General features: G+C 37.5%; 4 protein-coding genes across 4 annotated transcripts in view; 1 reads left to right on the plus strand and 3 right to left on the minus strand.

Moving 5' to 3' along the window:
- Nucleotides 1–7,948, plus strand: part of Cbr-dpy-18 — a gene marked incomplete at both ends in the record, with an annotated part of 10,470 nt that extends 2,522 nt beyond the window's left edge. The window contains 6 exons of the mRNA XM_045243831.1: nt 5,533–5,796; nt 6,170–6,520; nt 6,569–6,653; nt 6,698–7,344; nt 7,562–7,726; nt 7,781–7,948. Coding sequence (XP_045095088.1) covers nt 5,533–5,796; nt 6,170–6,520; nt 6,569–6,653; nt 6,698–7,344; nt 7,562–7,726; nt 7,781–7,948 — 1,680 coding nt within the window. The remainder of the gene's footprint in view (nt 1–5,532; nt 5,797–6,169; nt 6,521–6,568; nt 6,654–6,697; nt 7,345–7,561; nt 7,727–7,780) is intronic.
- A 200-nt stretch (nt 7,949–8,148) lies between these two features.
- On the minus strand, nt 8,149–10,138 carry CBG13197 (the record flags this gene model as incomplete). Its single annotated transcript, XM_002641298.2, has 6 exons — nt 8,149–8,380; nt 9,088–9,158; nt 9,206–9,361; nt 9,411–9,699; nt 9,746–9,874; nt 9,993–10,138. The coding sequence occupies 6 exons, from the start codon at nt 10,136–10,138 to the stop codon at nt 8,149–8,151; spliced, it is 1,023 nt and encodes a 340-aa protein (XP_002641344.2).
- An 884-nt stretch (nt 10,139–11,022) lies between these two features.
- On the minus strand, nt 11,023–15,059 carry CBG13198 (the record flags this gene model as incomplete). Its single annotated transcript, XM_045243832.1, has 6 exons — nt 11,023–11,781; nt 11,854–12,332; nt 12,380–12,863; nt 13,188–13,682; nt 13,729–14,352; nt 14,883–15,059. The coding sequence occupies 6 exons, from the start codon at nt 15,057–15,059 to the stop codon at nt 11,023–11,025; spliced, it is 3,018 nt and encodes a 1,005-aa protein (XP_045095089.1).
- Nucleotides 15,060–19,559: 4,500 nt separating this feature from the next.
- Nucleotides 19,560–20,994, minus strand: CBG25861 (the record flags this gene model as incomplete). Its single annotated transcript, XM_045243833.1, has 3 exons — nt 19,560–19,706; nt 20,529–20,549; nt 20,827–20,994. 3 exons carry the CDS (start codon nt 20,992–20,994, stop codon nt 19,560–19,562), a joined length of 336 nt encoding a protein of 111 aa, XP_045099379.1.
- Between the last annotated feature and the right edge of the window lie 99 nt (nt 20,995–21,093).

The following is a 21,093-nucleotide window of genomic DNA, read 5'->3' on the forward strand; positions in this document are numbered from 1 at the left end:
AAAAGTGATTCGAGATAATATTTTCTATTTAATGTTTTCGTCTACTTGGAGCTTCAAAAAATTAGTCTTTTAGGGGAATACGGTGTTAACTCTCAAAAAATTATCCAAAAAACAGTTGAAATTGTTAACGTCATCCGACTAATAAAGCCTTATATGGAAAAGTTTTCTGATACAGAGTTCGGTCTACAGGGTGGCGCACCATTAACCGGACTGATAAAAGCTAGTATATCTTTAGACCAAAGATGAAATGTTTCTTGTACTCCGTTGTGATTTTCATGAGATAAAGCAACTTTGACAAGCGATAACTCAGCTCAATGTTGATCAAATAAGTTGTACAAACAAGTACAAACTTTAGTCTAACTTTAGGTAATTAAGCTCCTAACTGGTACAGGGTCCGCCAAAATTACGTGTGCAAGTGTAGATGACGTTATCTCCAGAAGTAGATGCGAGATTAAGACGANATTTAACAGACAGTTTATTTCAACGCTTGAAATCATAATTCAACAAAAATTATTCGATTCTACCTCCTTTGGCAGCGACCACGGCACGAAGTCGTCGAGGGGAGGCATCAATGGTGGCACGCAGGTATTCGACGGATAATTTGTCAATTCCTCAGACAACGACTTCTTCAGGGCCTCGATATTTGCATGAGGTCTTGCGCAGACCTTATTCTGCAGAACTCCCCATACGGAGTAGTCGAGCGGGTTCAGATCAGGCGACGAAGCCGGCCATTCGTCCTTTGGTATGAAGGCGGGGAAGTGGTCCTTGCACCACTGTTGAGCCATTTTTGCGGTATGAGCAGGCGCTCCATCTTGCTGGAAGATGTATTTCTTCTGACCGAAGTGGTTTTGAGCCCACGGTAGCACATGCTTCTCCAGAATCTCCTCAACGTAGTATTTTTGGTTGATTTTCACGCCTTTATCAACGAAAACAAGCGGACACTTCCCATCATAGCAAACCGCTCCGAAAACCATGATGCTCGCAGGATGAGAGGCTCGATGGATTGTTTTACCACGCTCAGCTGCTTGTTGAATATTTGTGGCCAGCACTCGGTGGTTTTGGCTATTAAATTCAGCCTCGACACTGAAGAGTTTCTCGTCCGAGAAGATGGTGATAAGATGATCCTTTTTGCGCGTGCCAGCGAGAAGGCGCTTCGCTTTGATGAGCCGTTTCTCCTTATTGGCTTGGGATAGAATAGCAGCTTTTGTTGCTCGATAAGAGGTCATCTTCAGCTCTTTTCTGACAATTCTCCTCATTGATGTATAGGAGATATCCATGTCATCTGACATCTTTTTCATGGAACGATGAGCATTTCGCCTGACTTTCTCCCGGACGGCCTTGACTTTCGCTGGAGTTCTTACAGTCCTCGGTCTTCCTCTTCCCGTACGGTCCTTGAGGTGGCCAAGCTGGTTGAAACGACGGATGGTCGCGAAAACCGTGTTTCGGTGCACTCCGAGTCGTTTAGAAATGTCTCCTGTGCTTAAACCTCGCTTGTAAAAGTCGACGATCAGAGTACGATGAGGACTTGCCGCTGTCATTTACCTAAAACATAACCGATTGGGATGAAACTTGGCAAACTAATAAATAATGAAATAATTAATAAAAATTTTAAAAAATTGCGCACCAAAAGTGCGTCAGTGCGCAGCGCCATGGCGTCAAAGTTGTGCACACGTAATTTTGGCGGACCCTGTAATATGGAAACTGGCATTTCTGGGTCACTAAAAGTTTTCTCATAGTCAGAAATTATTTGGAGTCATCGATTCTTCAAAGACCATCAATGTTCCATTTCAAGGAAACTCTGAATTTATTCATTCATAACGTTCTTGGAGCATTCGAAACTTCATCGGTGCTTCGCTCAAATAACTTTTTTCGATATCAGATTGAAACAAAAAAGAGCAAACCCAAACATTTGCCATAGTTAAGAATTTCAGCCTCTTGTCTTCCAACGAACTTTAAAAACAAAGAATCTGAAAACCATTGCATGAAATTTGGTATAATTCCGTTTCTGGATATTTAAAAATTCAGGTATATTAATCTTTGAATCTTTTGATATCGGTTGAAGTCTACAATCCACTTTGCGCACTTACTCCGAAGTCATTGTTTTAAAATTAGATGACCTAGTCAATTCCAAGTTATTAAAGTCCAACGAGATAGGTAAAGTTATTAATGCCCAACGAGATAGGTGAAACTTGAGCGAATGTATTCCGAACTGGCGTTAGGTGGTATCACAGATATATGGAGCCAAACCCAATTCCTGCTCAGAAGACCAGCCCAAAAAGTTGTGGGCAATGGCTAAGTAAATCCTATAAAAAATCACAGTACGTACCATATCTCTTGATACCCATCTAGGTCTCCCTCTCTAATCTCTTACTCCCGTTCTTCTTCTCATTTGACCCAACCAGGCGTCCTCTTCTTCTTCGTCACAACTTCCAACGCGTCCTCCTTAGCAGCTGTCTCTGACACTCTCCTCCAATCCCATACTATTTCTTCCTATTGAGAAGACAGAAGAAAAAAGAAGACAGAGGAGGGACGGACGGCTGGCGGTTTGTCAGGAGGTGGCCAGTCACCACACAAAAATATATACTCAATCTGTGTCCCACTGACCCTTTACTCTGCTATTCTTTTTTCTGCTATTGTTTTTGTGTTGCAACTTTTTTCCAGCAAAAACTTTAGAGATTCAAATTAGGTCAGCCATTTTTTAATCGTCCTGGTCATTATTGGAACCCTGTAAAACTTATTGGATTTTTATTTACCTAATCTCAGTGTAATTGGAGTTCATAAGCCAGAAAAAATGTGTTTTTTTAAATCTCAGGTCAAGCCATCAAATTGTTCTAGTTTGAAATTTCGACTTGGTGTAATTCTTAGTTTGACAGTCAAACTTTGACTTTTAGTTTGATTAGTTTTCCATCGGAAAGTTTTTAACAAGTACTTTATTTTCGGAAGAATATTGATTTTTAGCTTTTTAATTGAAGCTAATAAGCTTCAAGCTAATTTATCAAAGCTAAGAAAAAAAGCTTAAAAAGCCAATTCCTAGAAAGTGAAGGTTTTTCTAATATTCAATTAAAATGTTCGAAAACTGTTCTAACCTAAAAAATAAATCATTTTCATAAAAATTGATCATCCAGTTAAAAAGGTTCTTGACTACAGTTTTTTCTGAAATTATAGGGTAGAAAATCCATCTGTCCACCACAGTAAATCGTCTCAAACCGTGACATTTCAACCTAATTAACCATTCACCTCATTCCTATTATTTTTAGCTTTTCATCCCCTTCCCAGTCATCCAATTATTCCACCAATTCGTTTCTCTATGCCTTTCTAACACCTTTTGTTCGAAATCTTCTATTTTCTATACCTACCCTTCCTCTTCTTTTTGTCTTTTCTCTGTCAATACTTCCGATTCAAAAGAATACGTGTATTTCTTGAAAAGAAGAGGAAGAAGAAGAAAAGTATCCGCGCCGCCCATTCAAGGATCTCGCGCAGCAGAATGTATCGTAACTGGATCTGCAGAAGAGGCTTTTCCAAACTTTTTTATGCGTCGATTGATGGATTTTTGATGTGTGAAGGAGAAGCGTTAGTAAAATGACGAATTATAAGATTCCGGTTATTAAAAGGAGCCTTGGCGAGTAACGTAAAACCTGTAATATCCAGAAATGTCAAGTTTGAGCTCGATTATCTCAATTTCTATGCAAAATAAAAAACATGTGTCCGCTGATGTTATTTTATGATAAACAATTTGTCAGTTAGTAAATTTTCAATATCTTTCACAGGAACCGAGAAAAATTGTCTCAAAGTTAAAATTTATGGGACGTTTCGTTACAGGTTTTATCATACTTGAGCCGGGCCGAGCCAGGTCTTCAAAAAATTGGTCAAGGCCCGGCCTCCGAGGCCCGGAAGGCCGGACAGTTGGCGCCAGCTTCCAAATTTAAGCAAAAAAGCTTGTTTTTTTTTTGGAAAAAAGTTGTTTTTATCATCTGATTTTAAGCTAAATTGTAAATATTGAATTTGTAAAAGGTTAAACAAAATTTTGAAAAATAATTTTTTTTCTGATTCTTTTCCGGAGGCGGGGTCGGACTGAAAATTGCATTTTTGAAAAAACATTTTTTTTCTCAAAAGCTAATTTTTTGTTTAAAAATCTCAAAAATTTAACAAAAAAATTTTTTTTTGATAAATTTCGACCAAAAAAAGGCTCTTTCCGGGAAGAACGGTCCCAACGAATTGCGACAACGGTCCCATTGTATCGACAACGGTCCTATTGTTTCGACAACGGTCCCAATGTCCCGAGAACGGTCACAACGTTCCGACAGTTCCAAGGGTACGACAACGGTCCCAACCAGACTTAATCTGGAAACCCGATCGGAAACATCGGAAACAATGGGACCGTTGTCGCAATTCTTGGGACCGGTGGTCCGATGATGGAACCGGCGGTCCCGATTTGTGACCGTTCTTCCCGGAAAGAGCCAAAAAAATACGCATCCGGGCCGGACATTCAACGATTTTTGCACGTATGGGTTTTATAGTATCCCGAACCGGAAAATGGCAATTTAAGAATTCCCGAGTCGCAACTTTTTTGGTATCCATTTGTTTTTTCATTCATATCAGATCTTTCGGCTAGAAGTCTGCAATTTCAACTTTCAATAGTTTTCGATTCTAATTTTTTTTCAACTGCCAGTTGAGTTTCATAGTCCTCATGTCCTATTCTCTATTTGTCATTGGTATTCGTAACGTTACGATGATGTGTCAATATGTGTGCTCGTATTCATTGTTACAGCTCAAATGAAAAATTCTTACAATAGGGGTTAAACGCCCTCAAACTCCACCTACGGATTGAAACTTTTTGTTGGGATTTTGATGAAAAAATTTGAAAGAATTTTATTGGAGTGCATTGTGTTGAATGAAGTATGGTAGATGTCCTAATAGAAGTTCCTATACTTGCACTTTGAGCTCAATTATCTCGTTTCCTGTGTTAGATATCAAAATTTTGTCAACTAATAAATTGTTCATCATGATATCAACAATATTTATCAATTCACAAATTTTGGATATCTCTCGTAGGAACCGAGATAAACAAGCCCAACGTCTATTAAAGCGCTTACGGTGGATTCCAAAAAAAGTTTTTTTGAAACGGTTCAGTTATCTTTCTAGCCCTATTCCAACTAAATAAACAATTTTACACACATTGGAACCAAGAATTGAAGAATATATCTACCTGAAACTTTTAAAATAAATCCATTCGGAAGCATTACAATCCTACACCAATTCTTCGAATCAAAAATTAGTACCTTCATTAACCCTGATAATTTTTCTCACTTTCATTTTCATCAAGTCAACGTCTTCTAGTTCTTCTCTGCGTCTCTTTGTCTTCTGATCTCTCATTTCCCAATTCTTGTAAGTCTACGTGGAGAAACCAGACCCACTATTTAACCGACTATCTCTCTTTAAACAAAACTTCCTCTTTCTCGTTAAATCACACACCTTTCACCCCGTTTTCGGTTCTTCTCTCATTCTTCTGAAACTCAAAAATATAATTTCAGAATGCGTCTAGCACTTCTTGTGCTGGCACTGTTTGGCCATGCCTCAGCAGACTTGTTCACTTCAATTGCGGATATGCAGCAACTGCTAGAAACCGAAAGAAATATTCCAAAACTGCTGGACAAATACATTCATGAAGAGGAAGAGAGACTCGTTCAGTTGAAGAAGCTGTCAGAGGAGTATTCGAAAAAGAATGAGCAATCGATTGCCAATGGAATGAATGATATTGTGAATCCAATCAATGCGTTCTTGTTGATCAAGAGAAAGGTAATAGTTTAACCGTAAAATCTGTAATAGAAGGACCCCACATTGGACAAGTGATTCGGAAGGTACAAAATTTTGGGGTCATTGGGATACAAAGAAATTTACTATTAGGGGTACGAAATCTTCGATTCTGGGGTACAAAATACAAGAAAACCGTTCAGTTTTGTACCCTCGAATTGTTGATTTTGTACCCTTAAACCAATTTGTACCCCCTTGATAAAATCTTGGTGATACATATTGTGATGAACATTTTGTCAGTTGACTACTTTCGGATATCTTTTACAGGAACTGAGATAAGTTAGCCCAAATTTTAAAAGTTTATTACATATTTTCCGGTAATTTTCAAATACTCGATCGGAAAAAGATTTAATTACAGATCTTTGACTGGAAAGAGATCGAATCGAAAATGAATGCTAACAAAGCTGGCATTCATGTGTCCTCAATCACAGATGATAACTACGGTGTGCGTTATCCAACTGCTGATGATTTGAGTGGAGCTGCCATCGGATTACTCCGTCTTCAAGACACTTATCGTTTGGATACCAAAGATTTGGCCGATGGAAAGATTTATCAGGATCAAGGAAACTACACTTTCTCGGCAAAAGACTGCTTTGAGATTGCTCGTGCTGCCTACAACGAGCACGACTTCTATCATACGGTTATGTGGATGGAAGAGGCTAAGAGAAGAATGGATGATGAAGAGGAACCAACTGCTGATATGGAAGATGTGAGCTGAAAAGTCCAAGATTTCTTTTCTAAATGAAACTTTTTTCAGATTCTCGAGTATCTCGCATTCGCTCTTTACAAACAAAATAATCTTAAACACGCTCTCAAATTAACTGACGAGTTGTACAAAATGAGTAAGTTCTTAAACAATTGAGCTGGCTCTCAAATCGAATTTCAGACCCAGCTCATCCACGTGCCAAAGGAAATATCAAATGGTATGAAGATCTTCTGGAGCAAGAAGGCGTTCGTCGCAGTGAGATGAGAAAGAGCATTCCACCAATCCAAAACCGTCGTCCCGATTCGGTCCTTGGAAACACTGAAAGAACAATGTACGAGGCTTTGTGTAGAAACGAGGTTCCAGTTTCTCAAAAAGATATTTCCAAGCTGTACTGCTACTACAAAAGAGACCGCCCATTCTTGATCTACGCTCCAATTAAAGTCGAAATCAAAAGATTCAATCCACTTGCTGTCCTTTTCAAGGATGTCATTTCTGACGAAGAAGTTGCTACGATTCAAGAACTTGCCAAACCAAAACTCGCAAGAGCCACTGTCCACGACTCAGTTACCGGAAAATTGGTCACTGCCACTTACCGTATCTCCAAGAGTGCCTGGTTGAAGGCTTGGGAGCATGAAGTCGTCGAGAGAGTCAACAAGAGAATTGATTTGATGACTAATTTGGAGATGGAAACTGCCGAGGAACTTCAAATTGCTAATTATGGAATCGGAGGACATTATGATCCACATTTCGATCATGCCAAGAAAGAAGAATCCAAGAGTTTTGAGAGTCTCGGAACCGGAAATCGTATTGCCACAGTTTTGTTCTATGTGAGTCGATTTGTTTGATCGGTTAGTGATCAAAAATTAATCTAATACATGTAGATTTCAATGGTTTCATATATATTCAAAAACAGGTCTTTAATGGTTTAATGGGATTCAAGTGGTACCATGGGATTTAATCTTCTGAATTTTATCAGCGCGAGCGTGTTTCCCGCACCACTAAACTCCAGACAAAACCCAATTATTTCAATTCAAATTATTTTAGATGTCTCAACCATCTCACGGAGGAGGTACCGTATTCACTGAAGTCAAATCGACAGTGCTCCCAACCAAAAATGATGCTCTCTTCTGGTACAATCTCTACAAACAAGGAGACGGAAATCCAGATACTCGACATGCTGCCTGCCCAGTTCTTGTTGGAATCAAATGGGTTAGTTCCACTGATTCCTGAAGCTTCCGATTTCTAATAAAATTTTACTTCTAGGTCTCCAACAAATGGATCCACGAAAAAGGAAATGAGTTCCGTCGTCCATGTGGATTGAAGTCTTCCGATAAAGAACGATTCGTCGGAGATCTTGGAATTGGACCAGAGCCAAGAGATGCTCCAAATCTTTCTCCGAACCTTGGAAAAGATGTTTGGGAGACCATTTAATTTGTTCATTGTTTTCTGTTTTGTTTTTTTTTTAAACCTACTTGAATTCTAATAATTCCGCATAATTTATCCCCAAAGCCGGGTGGTTTTCTATACATGTTCCTTCTTTTTCTCTTGTTGCCTTATGATTTTTTTTTGCTCTTCTATGAAGTATTTTGTCAATCAATTCATTTTTACTATGTTTTAAGAAAAAAGAAAAATTATTCCAAATCTAGAATAGTAGATGGTAAATCTCTCGGTAACGGAGGAACTGCGTATGAAGGAGGTCTTGATGAGAATGTAGAAACTTTACGAACTGTAGTCGACACTTTGCACGGAAGAATATCATCTAGTTCTCTGTAATGCCGAATTTGGATTATTCTTCCATCGAAGGCTCTTCGTTGGATTGTGGTTGTTTTGGATGGAGGAGCATCCAAAGGGAATGCTGTGGACCTGAAATATATAGCATAAAATTTGAGTAAAGCTTTGTACTGGGCTCAAACTTGGAGTGCAACAATTTGAATAATTCATCAGTAAACCAGCCAAGGTTCGAATTATTTAATCAACTTTGAGCTGAGTTATCGCTTGTCAAATTTGCTACATCTTATTAAAAACACAACGGCGTGCTAGAGAAATTTTATCTTTGGGCAATCATAACAACACCTAAACTTGAGGAATCTATTTGAACATTTCAGCATCTTTGAATCAAAAGTAAAATTATATTTCTACAAATTTTCGTGCTTCCAAGATAATTATGTCTAAAGATATCTTGGTTTTCTCGAGGATACATTATTTTTGGCCTGCCAAAAAAGTCCAGTAAGTTCGACTAACTTCCCACCGAGATTTAGGAAACCTCTTCGGCAAAGTCAACTGGACCAAAACTTTCATAACGAAGTACATAGTCCAATCTAAACAAAATATTTTTCTTTTTATTGTTTTCAGCTTCCTGGCAAGGTTATCAAAAGTTTCAGACGATTTATCTCGGTTCTTGTGAAAGATATCACAATGTAGCAAACTATGAAAATATTTATCATAATATCAAAACATTTTGTAAGATGATACCTTTTTTATATCTTTGATAGGAACCGAGGTAAATTATCTCAAACTTTTCAGTGTGGGGGCCCTTCTATTACAGGTACAACTACTATGATGGGACATACATTTGTGGACAATCCTTATTTGTGATACATCTCATCCGATTCAGCTGAATAAAACAGTCCTCATTGTTCACCTGAAAACTGTTTTTCTCTGAAAATAGATTTTCGAAAATTTACTCACCTCATAAATGATCGCAGGCATTGCTCTATGATGTTGGAGGATTACTGTATGCAGAATAAATAAAAATAATGGGAAATTGATATTGGGAAAGAGAATGGGAAACCCAAATATGGTCTGGTGACAGTATATCCCAAATGAAACGTCCAGAAGTTCTATCTGAAATTTTGCAGGTTTGGATTTTCAAAAAGAAAGGAAATAAAATTACTAAAACTGTTGAAAAATAAAAATAAATAGAGACACAAGTGAGGATCATGGCTCTATTGTAGAGGTAGTGTCTCCGCTGAACAGCATTGTAGATCAACCTGCTCAATTTTGCAAAATCCTTGGCATACGGGTAGAAAGCAATCGAAGTGGATGCGAAAATGATAACGAGGAAAATAGGAGCAGATGCAACGCGGATGCTGTTAGAAAGGGATCTTGTTAGGAATGGAAATCCAAGAGCAGCTCCAAAATGACGGCCAGGAAATGTTGAACGGACGGAACAGGTTTTCAGGCTGAAATATTTTAAGATTCTCTAAGAAGTTAAATGGGAAAACCAACAATTTGGTTCCGATGAATCCCTCAAATTTGTTTGAAATTAGTCGAACCAAACAGAAAACAATGAAGAGTACGGTAGCTCTTCTTTGGGATTCACATTCTTCTCGAGTGACGTCAAAAGTTGTTGTATTCCTTTAAAAATAGATTATATTGTACTAACATGTTTGACGCGCCTCCGGCGATTCAAACAGCAGGCTGGTGGGCCTTCGGCGCGATCTAACCTAAATTCTACAAAACCGAAAAGACATACCTATCATCATAAAAATCACAAAGATGAGCAATTTTCGGAGTCAATAAATAATTGATGATCGATGTCGCAAACAACAATGAGAACAGTATCAAAAAGAATACAGCTGTTTTCAAAATATGCCACGTCTTCTGAATTTTCGGATGCATCCTCCTCGACAAATTCAGAATTTCAGTATGCCTGGGGATAAAAAGCGGTGGCGTGAGAAGAATAGAAACTTTTGTGTTGTACGAATCAGCGAAATTTTCTCCAAAGATGAGTGAGAAAGGAGAGGGTAAACGGATTGTTTTCTGGACTTCAACAAGGAAAAAAGGAGTATGTAGCAGAGGAAAATTGGATTGAGGATTTTTGAAATTTGTGAAGAAGGAATTTTCGACAACTTTTCAGAAACTCAAAAATTCGAAAATTCGAAATTTCCATTTTCAAGGTTTCAGACTTCCAGAATTTCAGGATATCAGGATTTCAGAATTTCAGAATCTCAAAATTTCGGAATTTCAAATTATCCTTTTTCAGGATTTCTGAATTTTAGAATTTCAGAATTTCAGAACTTTAGAATTTCAGAATTTAAAATTTTCCGAACATCAGAATTTCAGGGATTCGCACTTTCAAAAATTTAGCAGGTTGCATTTTCATAATTTCAAAATTTCCGAATTTCAAGTTTTCAGTTTTCAGGATTTCTGAATTTTAGAATTTCAGAAAATTTCTGATTATCGGAATTTTAGGGAAAAAAACTTTCAAAATTTCAGAATTTCGAAATTTCCGAATTTCAGAATTTTTCATTTTTCAGATTTTCAGTATTATTCGAACTTTTTGTTTTCCATTTTATATATTTTTCATGTAACTACAGTAACCCATTTAACTCCATTCATATTTATTATGAAAATTTAATACTGATTGAAGCAACAATAAAAAAACGCATTGGGATGAATTTGAAAATTGTGGATAATTAGATTTTTTGACCGAGATAGAAAATTCTTTTTTGAAAAAGTAGAAAACATTTGAAATCACCGGTGAATTAAGATCAATTATGAGATCACTTAAAACTATTATCGATTCTTTGACTTCTTAATGAAGACGTTGCCCTGATTGGACGAATTCTTTGTTTACTCGCATCCATTGGACTATTTGGAATACTGCTTCCAATTCCAGATGATCCGGATGACCCATTTGCAGTTTGAAGTAGAGAAACGATGGATTCATTTCCAGAAATTATGGCTACATCCATTGCAGTTCTTCCCATTGAATCCTTGATTTTCGGTTCGGCTCCAAACTTCAGAAGAAGATTCACAAGCTCACGATCACCGATTTGAGCAGCGATGGACAGAGCAGTGGCACCCTGACGATCAGTTCGATTTGGATCCACTCCACAACCATCCAAAAGGAACACAGAAATTCCCACGTGTCTTGCCCAAACAGCGGTCATCAATGCAGTTCTTCCTCCTCTATCCACCGATTCAAAATTCACTCCTCCAATTCTTTTCAGCATTTTACCAGCAGCAACGTGGTTTGTGGATGCTACGACATGAACACAAGTTCTTCCGTGAGCATCAGAATCAGATGATGAGCCACCGTGAGTTAGATAGACTTCTGCCACGTAGATCAGGTTTGAAAGGATTAGTGTGTGGATCAAAGGAGTTCCATCATGATCTCGTTGTACCCAATCGGTGATTCTTGGAGCGATTGCTTCGATTATCGATGTGTGAGCAGCCATTGCAGCAAGGGAAAGGGCTGATCGACCTTCGTGGTCAGGTTGATTGATGATGTCGGATACATCCATCAGGTATTTGAGGACCTGGAAGTTTATCCAGATTTAATTAAAATGCTCAAAACTTTGAAAACCAGCCGATTTTACATTTTCTGAAACATAACTCACTTTCAAATTTCCATTAGCGGCTGCAATCATCATCGGATGTTGTCCATATCTATCCTTTGCTTCTACCGTATGCTTATTTGCCAATGGCTTCACCAAATCCACATTATCATGAGTAACTGCATAATGCAATGCAACTGCTCCATCATTATCCTTATGTCCTTCATCTGATCCAATTCCACAAAGATACTCAACAACTTTCGATTGACCATTTATAGCCGCCCACTGGAGAGCCGTTCGTCCATTATTATCAATCGAGTCAACATCAGCATGAGCTTTTTCAGTTAGAAACTGAACTGAAACGAGTTGTCCTTGACTGGCAGCCAACATTAGTGGAGTTTGTCCCATGTTATCCATTATATCAACCACTGGATTCTTTTCAAAAATGAAAGGAAGGCACGCATCACCGTGGTAAGAAGCAAGGTGAAGAGCTACTCGACCGTTGGAATCCTCGATTTTGCAATCCGCATTGTCTAGAAATTAGATGAGGATGATTGAGAATTGAAACTGAAGTACTTACTCTCTAGCAAAAGTCGTGTTGTTTCTGAGTGTTCATCTTGCTTAGAACCATTGGAAAGATTCAAATGAAGTGCAGTAGCTCCAGATTTATCAACTGTATTCACATCAGCACCATACTGAAGTATCACCGAAACCACATCTCGATGACCCATAAAAGCAGCAGCCATCAAAGCCGTTCGTTGTTCTGAATCCCTGCGATCGACTTCTGCTCCAGTTTGCAGCAATAACTGAACTGCAGCCAGTTGTCCTGACCATGCAGCTGCTCGGAGAGCTGTTCGATCACTATGTCCACATTCATCTACATCGACTCCTTTTTCCAAAAGAAGATGAAGGATTTCAAGTTGTCCATAACATGCTGCACTTCTCAATGCATTCCATTCTCCACAACAAGAAGAGGAAACCAATTGGGGAAAGTGATCAGCCATGAATCGACACATTTCAATGTTTCCACGGGCGGCGGCGGTTAGAAGTCCGAAGCAGATTTCCTGGAAAATAGTTAGATGAATCAAGGAAATTTTTCATTACCGTAAAATCTGTATTAGAAGAGTCCTTTCTTGAAAAAGTGTTTTGCTCGAAAACTGCTCAATTTTGGGTAAATAATTGATTGAATTCTCAGAAATTCAGTGATATCACACAGAAAACTATCCCTAAAGCTCGTCCCTATTTTCCAATTCGAAAATTTTTATTTTTCAGCCAAAATTTTGTGATTGAAGGACCTCTGTAATAGAAGGGCCCTCCAGAGGTAAGTTGGAAATAGAAGGGCCGGTTCTTCTAATAAAGGATTTCCGGTATCTTTTAAAAAAACTGACCATGGGAATTGGCTTGATCTCTCTGAGAATCGCATCCAAATAATTAACATCTCCAACCGAGCACGCATAAACAACATCATAATTGTTCTCCTCCATCTTTGCTCCTGCTGATTTCAAAAGTGCAGTTGTTGGTAGATCAATAATATGACATCGAAGAATCAGATCACCAGCTCCAACACTTTGTAATGTCTTGATGGCGTTGATTGGATTAGTTGTGGAATGGGATAGGTGATAGGCAAGTTCACAAATATCCTGAGCACTTTTTCTTCGTTTCGTTTTGTAATGTTCCGCCCATGCCGAATGACATCGAAGGTTTTCTTCTCCAACTAGATAGAACCAAATGTCAGGAACATCGAATAGCTCGGAATCTGGGGGAGAGGATCCTATTAAAGAGCTTATCAGCTGAATGTCTTTTTCCAAAATTGAGATATCTCGGGCTATGAGCATTTGGGATACAGCCAGAAGTTGTTGACGAGTTGGTCGACATCGACTCGTCTGAAATCGAATAATATTTCCACCAGAAAAGAAAGGGAAAGCTTACTTTCGCCAAACGAACAATATCTGCGAATGGTCCTGGAAGACTCCTAGCTATCAAATGCATCATCTTTTCCACTCCTATCGGCGGAACCAAATCACTGGGAATCATTCCCATTTCAACTGCTCTTGATAGTTGCTCCACATAGAACCAGGATCCTTCTGATGCTTCTCTCACTTCTTCCACGTGGCAATGAGGCAGTTTGGATCTGATGAATCTTTCGAAATCGACGTCGTTCATCGAATCCAGCTCCACGATTTCCTTTGCGTCATCTGGTTTTCGAGTTGGACTTTCTTGTCTTGAAGTCGTCACCATTCGAATCCACGTGGGAAGAATATTAATCAACATTTCGATTAAGAGATTTGTCTCATCATCTTCCACACTATCTATCACAATGAACACAGGTTTCGAAGTGGATGGCATAGTTTCCAATGGAAGACGAAGAAAGTGGTCTAGAGCAGCTACAGTATCTTCTAAGAGAGTTACTGTAGTCAGCCTAGGTAGGACCAAGTTAGGAAATCGACGCATAAGTTGTTCTCCTATTGATCGGATTACTGTAGCAGATTCAGATGATTGTGGTTCGTCAGGTCGACAGAAGTGACATGCGACGCATTCGGACATTTCGGAAAGCTGAAAATTGGTTTAATTGAAAATTTTTGAGAAAAGTATCATTTGGGTCCAATCGTTTTTTTTTTCGTCGTCCCACATGTGCCACAAAATCTCTTGTACCCTAGATATGACCCTTTTCCGATGTACCCATGGAGACTGGGTCCAGAAAAAAGACGAGAACTTAAGTATAAAAAAACAAATCTTGAAAATAAACATATTTTTAGGTTACTGTAGTTGTCGCTGTGAGACCGGCTACCGGCGTTGCTCTTCCACAGCTAAGATTTTTTCGTATTAGAATAATAATGCATTTCTTGAAACTTTGTCGTTTTTATTGAATTCGATATTTTCTAAAACTATTTTAGTCAAATCTGTTTCCCCATATGTTCTGATTTCTTCTTTTTCTCAAGTACCCGTATGCATTATAGCTTGCACTCCTTGACACATGCTCCATCGCCTTTTCGAGTGTCACTCAATGCCTCGTAGAGTATTGTGCATGCATTTTACCGGACAATCGAGAGTCTTTAAGCCTTATGGAGCCAAAAAACACATACCTTTTTGGCAAACCAAGTCTTCCCACAATGCTCTTTTCCAACTATTTCCAGCCTTCTTGATCTTTTCGTAGATGAATCTTGAAACCATTCCATAAACTTTGACATCGCTTCATTTCTAGATGTTCCTTGGCTCAGAGCACCCTTTGAATGGGCTCCGTAGCTCAGTGGCTCACGCATTTTGTCACTTGATCATCAGGTAGGGGATTCTGGAAATTTTAGGTGTCAAAGAACATCCAGAAATTGCAAAAAGTTTCGAAGGTTCAAACAGTCAAAAACAATTCTAAATTGCATTTTGCAAAAGAAGAAAAGACCACCCCTTTCCGTTTCTTCCAAAAACTCATAAATCAAGGAAAAGCGGCTCGGAGACAAAATTGACATTGACATGTCATCTGGAGTGATTCTGAGGAGAGAAAGATGAGCACGAGGAAGAAGAAGAAGACGTAACAGGAGAGCACAATCAAATGAAGAGCAAGAAGAAGAAGAGGGTGATGGGTTCGAAGCAAGAAGAGCAAACATTTCGGAAAGGAAGGGCATTGAGTGTCTCTATGGTGTAGAAAAACGGAGGATTTATGTAGATTTACGTGAGAAAATGCGAATGACAGAATGTTTCGAAATGGCGATGGGTTAAAGGGCATGAGAAGAATTAGGTTGGGAATATGAAAGAAAAAGAATAAAATAACGTATTGGGCAGCTGAAATGTGTACTGAGTTTCTTAGTAGTTCTCTTAGAAATTTAAAGTTTGAAATATAATCATTTCAATGAAAATTTTTCTTTCGTTTTCCTTCACAGAAATTATCAGTATCACCCAGAATGAAAACCATGTAAAAATCAAAGCGTGCCACCCAAACCGCTAACATTGAGCCCATATATCTCGGTTCTTTTAAAAGATATAAAAAAAGTTGTCAAATAATAAAATGTTTGTGGTATTATGGATAACAATTTATTAGTTGACAAATGTTTTATATCATTCACAGGTAAAGGAGGTAATTAAGCTCAAAGTAGATGGTTTGGAAGGACTCCAATTAGAAGGAATACAGGAATTTGGAGTGAATAAAATATGGGATAAAGAACCCGATTTCAGTAGAAAAAGTATTTTTTGCTGTCTGAAAAATAACTATAGTTTATCTAGCTGAGTTGAAAAATTGGTGAGAAACAAAACGAAGCTTTCTTTATGGAAAAACTTGTCTTATTCTTAAAAAGTTATCAAAATGTACCATCTCCTATTGAAGAAAAATATTTACCATTTAGATAAGTTATCAGCACTTTTTCAAACATCTGAAGTTTATATGTTTTAAAACGAAATGAATACCAAAAGTACCGTAAAACCTGGAAGGACCTTTTAAATCATAGAGGTCCTTCCAGATGTTGGATCTAAATTATCTCGATTTCTGTGAAAGATTTCAAAAAGTTATTAACTGACAAAATGTTTATCACAATATTAGACATATTTTATCAGTTGACAAAATTTTGATATCTTTCACAGGAATCGAGATAATGGAGCTCAAAGATAACAGTTCAGGTGGGCTTCTAGTGCAGGTTTTACGGTTTTAGAAGTTTATATGTTTTATGGGAAAATACCAAAATAATGCGACTAATTTTGGTAGAACACTACATAACAAAATTCCTGAGAAATTCGAAAATTCGGTATTAAAAAATATTTTAAAGATTTGTTTCTATAAATATCAAAAATTGGTAAACCAAGACCTCGATCTTGATAATCTTAGTAACTACTTGGAGTAATATTTCATAGCGACATATGGAAGGAAGAAGTCGGAACACAATTATGTATTTTCGCACTCCTTGATTGTCACTTTTGGAGCAAACGCAAGGGGTGTCAATAAAATTATGTGGGGGTTTGTACTTGGTCAACCGTATAACAATGTTGACTCTTTCTCTCTCACTTTGGATGAAAAATAATGTGAAACTTGTCCTGGTTTCTAAACCTAACAATTATCCGAATGGGTTGAAAAGTGTCTCCCTGTGTGAAAGAAACACATTAAAATTACCAGTTTTCGTATGTTCTCGAATAAAAAGTGGGACGGGATCGCAGGAACAAAAAGAATCAGAGAGAAGAATTATCGGGATTCGAGAAGAAGAAGAAGAAGTGACATGATGAGAATGAAATACGGAAAATGACATGGTTTATATAGGGAGGGACGAAGATGAGGACTGCAGGGTGAGGAACAAAAGGAAGGATAATAATAATCTGGGAATGAAGAGAGAAGGGATTTAATTAATGGCAGAGAAACGAGGAGAGGTGAGAAGTTCATGGAAACTTTTTGAGAAATTTAGGTGCAGCCCTCTAATATAAGGCCACCCAATACTTGCACTTTGAGCGTTCATCCCATATATATATTGAAATTTTGTCAACTGACAAAGTGTTTATTATAATATTGAAAGCATTTTTATGGTTCACCACTTTTTGGTATCTTTCACATGGAATGAGATACATGACCTCAAAGTTGGCTTCTTCTGGATTTTTTGGGCTAATGAAAAATGTCAATGCTCAATTTGGTCGGTCAATTTATCCCAAAAAAAAAAGATTGGATCGAATCGAAAATATTTTATGAAAACAAGAATATCGTCATTTTCCGACTGGAAATTTCGGTCAATCGTTTATTTGGGACCATACATATACCACATTTCGCAAGAAAACAAATCAACAATAATTTTGCAAATCAAAAAAATTCAATTATTTTTTGGTCTCCAAAAAATAATCAAAATTTTAAAATTTAGAGATGCAGAAATTCCGAAGTTCAAGAATGCAGAAATTGAGAAATTCGGGAATTCGGAAGTTCGGAAATTCTGAAATTCCGAATTTTTACATTCTGAACTTCTGTTTTCCGAACTTTCAAATTCTGAATTTCTGAATCCGAAAAATCGAAAATCTTTGAAAATTTTAAAAATTCGGAGATCAAGAAATGAAGTTCGATAATTCGGAGTTCAGAGATTCTTTATCCTGAATTTCTGATTTTTTGTTCGAAATTTTGAAAATAAAAGGATTTCCTACATAAATCCTAATTTCTCAATTACCTCCGAAATTTTCCGGAAGCTCTTCTTTTTTCTTTGCACTTCCTCTCTTTATTTATTTTTGTTTCCGCCCAACTCTCGGGTGTCGAATGTAAATGAAATTGAATAAACACGACAAGAGATTTCAAAAGAAAATTGATATTTATCCTTCATGAAGGTAGAGAAACGAAACAAATATTCGGGACAAAATGCTCAATTTCGAAATGAGACACGAAGGCGGAGGCCTGTTGCTTCTACCCAAACTAACCCAATTAGGACCGCCCGTATTTCATTGTTATTGGTTTATTATTACTATGAGACTGGAGGAGAAGGTTATGGGAGACTGTAATGAGTTTGGTGATGACCATCGAAATTTAATTATCCCGTATGTTACAAATGGGATTCGAAACTCGTGGGAACTTTTCAGTTGAAGGCTACTACCCAGGCTAAAGTTTGTAATATCATACAATTTGAATAACGCGATGTACTAAGCTCTGGCAACTGGTTTGGAAATTCTAACCCTAGAAGCTTCTGTACAATTCAACAAAAAAAATTTTGGGTACAAAAAGACGAGTGTTTATAGAGTTGAAAGGGAGAAGGGGGAGATGTGTTCGCATGACTAATTGCCACCCGTAACGTGCACATTGTTTGGGTTGACTGATAAGGAGATGAGAGGAGAGAGTGTTGAAGATGAGGAGACGCAGAGATGTCAAAAAGGAAAGAAAGGTTGACATCTGGGTGATAGGTAAAGAGAAGAAGAAAGAGACCGAAATGAGAGAAGAAGATGTACAGTGTGGGAAAAAAATGTGTAAGAAGAAGAAGAGAAGTGATTATGGAGAGAGTGGGAGAAGACAGGGGAAACTAAATATGTGGTGAATATAAAAGCTTGGGTTTGGTTATTTCTTTAATACGATGACCCCTTAACTTTCAACTTTAAGCCAATTTATCTCGACTCCTATGAAAGATATCAAAAAGTGGTAAACTGGCAAAATATTTTTGATATTATAATAAACATTTTATTAGTACAGCTTTTTTTACATCTTTGACAGAAACCGAGAAAAATTGGCTCAAAGCCAGGGACCCTTCTATTTTAGGTTTTTGATTCATCAGAAAACAAGATTTTTCGAAAGCCAATTTTCAGTCAATAGTCTCAAATTTCTTACACATTGGAAACTTCTATACAATCAATCAGAATAGCATTCATATATACTGAGGTAGCTATGTCAGATAGGCAAATTCGGTTTTAATCCGATTCCTATTCGAAGCTGCATAAAACCAAGAGATGGAGAGAATTAGACGGATTAAGGATTAACCGGAAAAGGAAGGGGCGTGGCCTGAATTTATTTCATCTAGACTAAAGATGGGACCTTCGAAAAACAAAGTTTCTGGAGCAGGAAAAAAAAAGGAAAAAGAGCCGAAAAATGAGTGATGGGAAGAAGAAAAGATGACAAATTGAAGGGAGAAAAAAAGGACATCTTCTAGTGCTTTTCTTATGAATTTCTAATGGATAAGTGGATCTTCAAAAAAGTTTCTGACGGAGAAAAAATGTCAGGAAGAAAGAAATAGAAAGAAAAAAAACTTGTTTTCTTCTCCCAACTTATCAAAAATCCTGCCAGTGTCGGCCCTGGCTCCAAGGCGAGCAGCAGAATGGCACGGAATTTCGAGTGGTCAGAAATGAGTGGGAGATTGATGAGAGAGAAGGTTATCAGTGTGATAAGAAAAGAGAGACGCAGAGAAGAGAAAGGAAAAGCATGGAAACGCAGAGATAATCGAAAAATGTTGAAGTGGAAGAAGGAAAAATAGAAGCTCGAACACCTGTCTACTTCATGGGAAAAGAGGAAGGTGGTGGTCTATTGATACACTTTTACATACGTGATTAGGAGAATATAAGCAATGGAAAGGGGGAGAAATAAGGACGCGGAAGGTTAATAATATAGGTGCTGAATGTGCTTATATGGAGAAGGAGAAGCAGGTGGTGGTCAAGGAGCTGCTGGACAAGCAAAAAAAGAAAGAGAGGGAATGTTGTTCAAAACAAAAACATCAGTGTAGGAAAAATTGAGAAATGAGAAGAGTAAGATTTTCAGAGAAAGGAACTTAGGAAACCAGGAAATCAGAACCGTAAAAAAGAAAGCCACCCGTAACTTTTAACTTTGAATTTATCTCGGTTCCTGTAGAAGATATCAAAAAGTAATCAAGTAACAAAATTTTATTGATATTATAATCAACATTTTGTCAGTTGACCACTTTTTTGTATCTTTTACAGGAAAATAGATATATAGGCTCAAAGTGGACGGTTTGGGTGGCGTAACACCGCCACTGGCGTTCTTTACAGTCAACTTTGAGCCAATTTATCTAGATTCCTGTGAAAGATATTAAAAAGTTGTCAACTGATAAATTTTTTATCGCAATGTAACCAATATTTTATCAGTTAACGAATTTTTGATACCTTTTACAGAAATCGGGATTATTGGATTCAAAGTTGACAGTCTGGAGAGGGGGGCTCTTTTAAAGTTTTTACTCTATATTATTTTGGAAATCAATTCCGCCACCTTCTTCCTTTAAATCGAGTAGGTATCACGTACCCCCATTTTCGACATTTTTTAAAACTTTTCTCAAAATAATCCTAACTAGGTAAACTCCGGTTCGTTTTGAACGATTCTTTTTTTGATCGATAGAAAATCTCTATGGCTATCCGGTTACCAAAAATCGTCAAAAGTTGGACCGGCTGAACCAAGTTATGATTAAAAACGTACGAGTGGATCCGGTTTTTTTCCACGTTTTCCGTTTTTTCTGCCAAACTATTGTCTATTCAATAAAACGTGGTCCTGTTCCGGGTCCTCTCGTGCGCAAAAAAATTTTCCAATGTCCGGATCGGTCCAACTTGATAACTTTCAAATTTCTGAGTATCTCAATTTTGAGATTCGGGCTTATTTACTAGGTTTTTGAATTTCTGATTTTTTTTTGGACTTTTGAATTCCCGAAGTTCTGAATTGTCGATTTTTAAAAAATTTCTAAATTTCAATTTTCCCAACTTAAGGATTTTTAAGTTTTCGAATTTCAGAATGTGGTAATTCTCGAAATTTCGAATGTTTGAATTTTCCATTTGAGAATTGGAGATTTTGAGAAATTCCGAATTTTCTCACTTCCGAAATTCAGAATTTGTGAATTTTTGAATTTCTCAATTTTCTAACTTCTAGATGTC

Source organism: Caenorhabditis briggsae, assembly GCF_000004555.2.
Source record: "Caenorhabditis briggsae complete genome, chrIII, whole genome shotgun sequence".
In the NCBI taxonomy this organism is placed as follows: Eukaryota; Metazoa; Nematoda; class Chromadorea; order Rhabditida; family Rhabditidae; genus Caenorhabditis; species Caenorhabditis briggsae.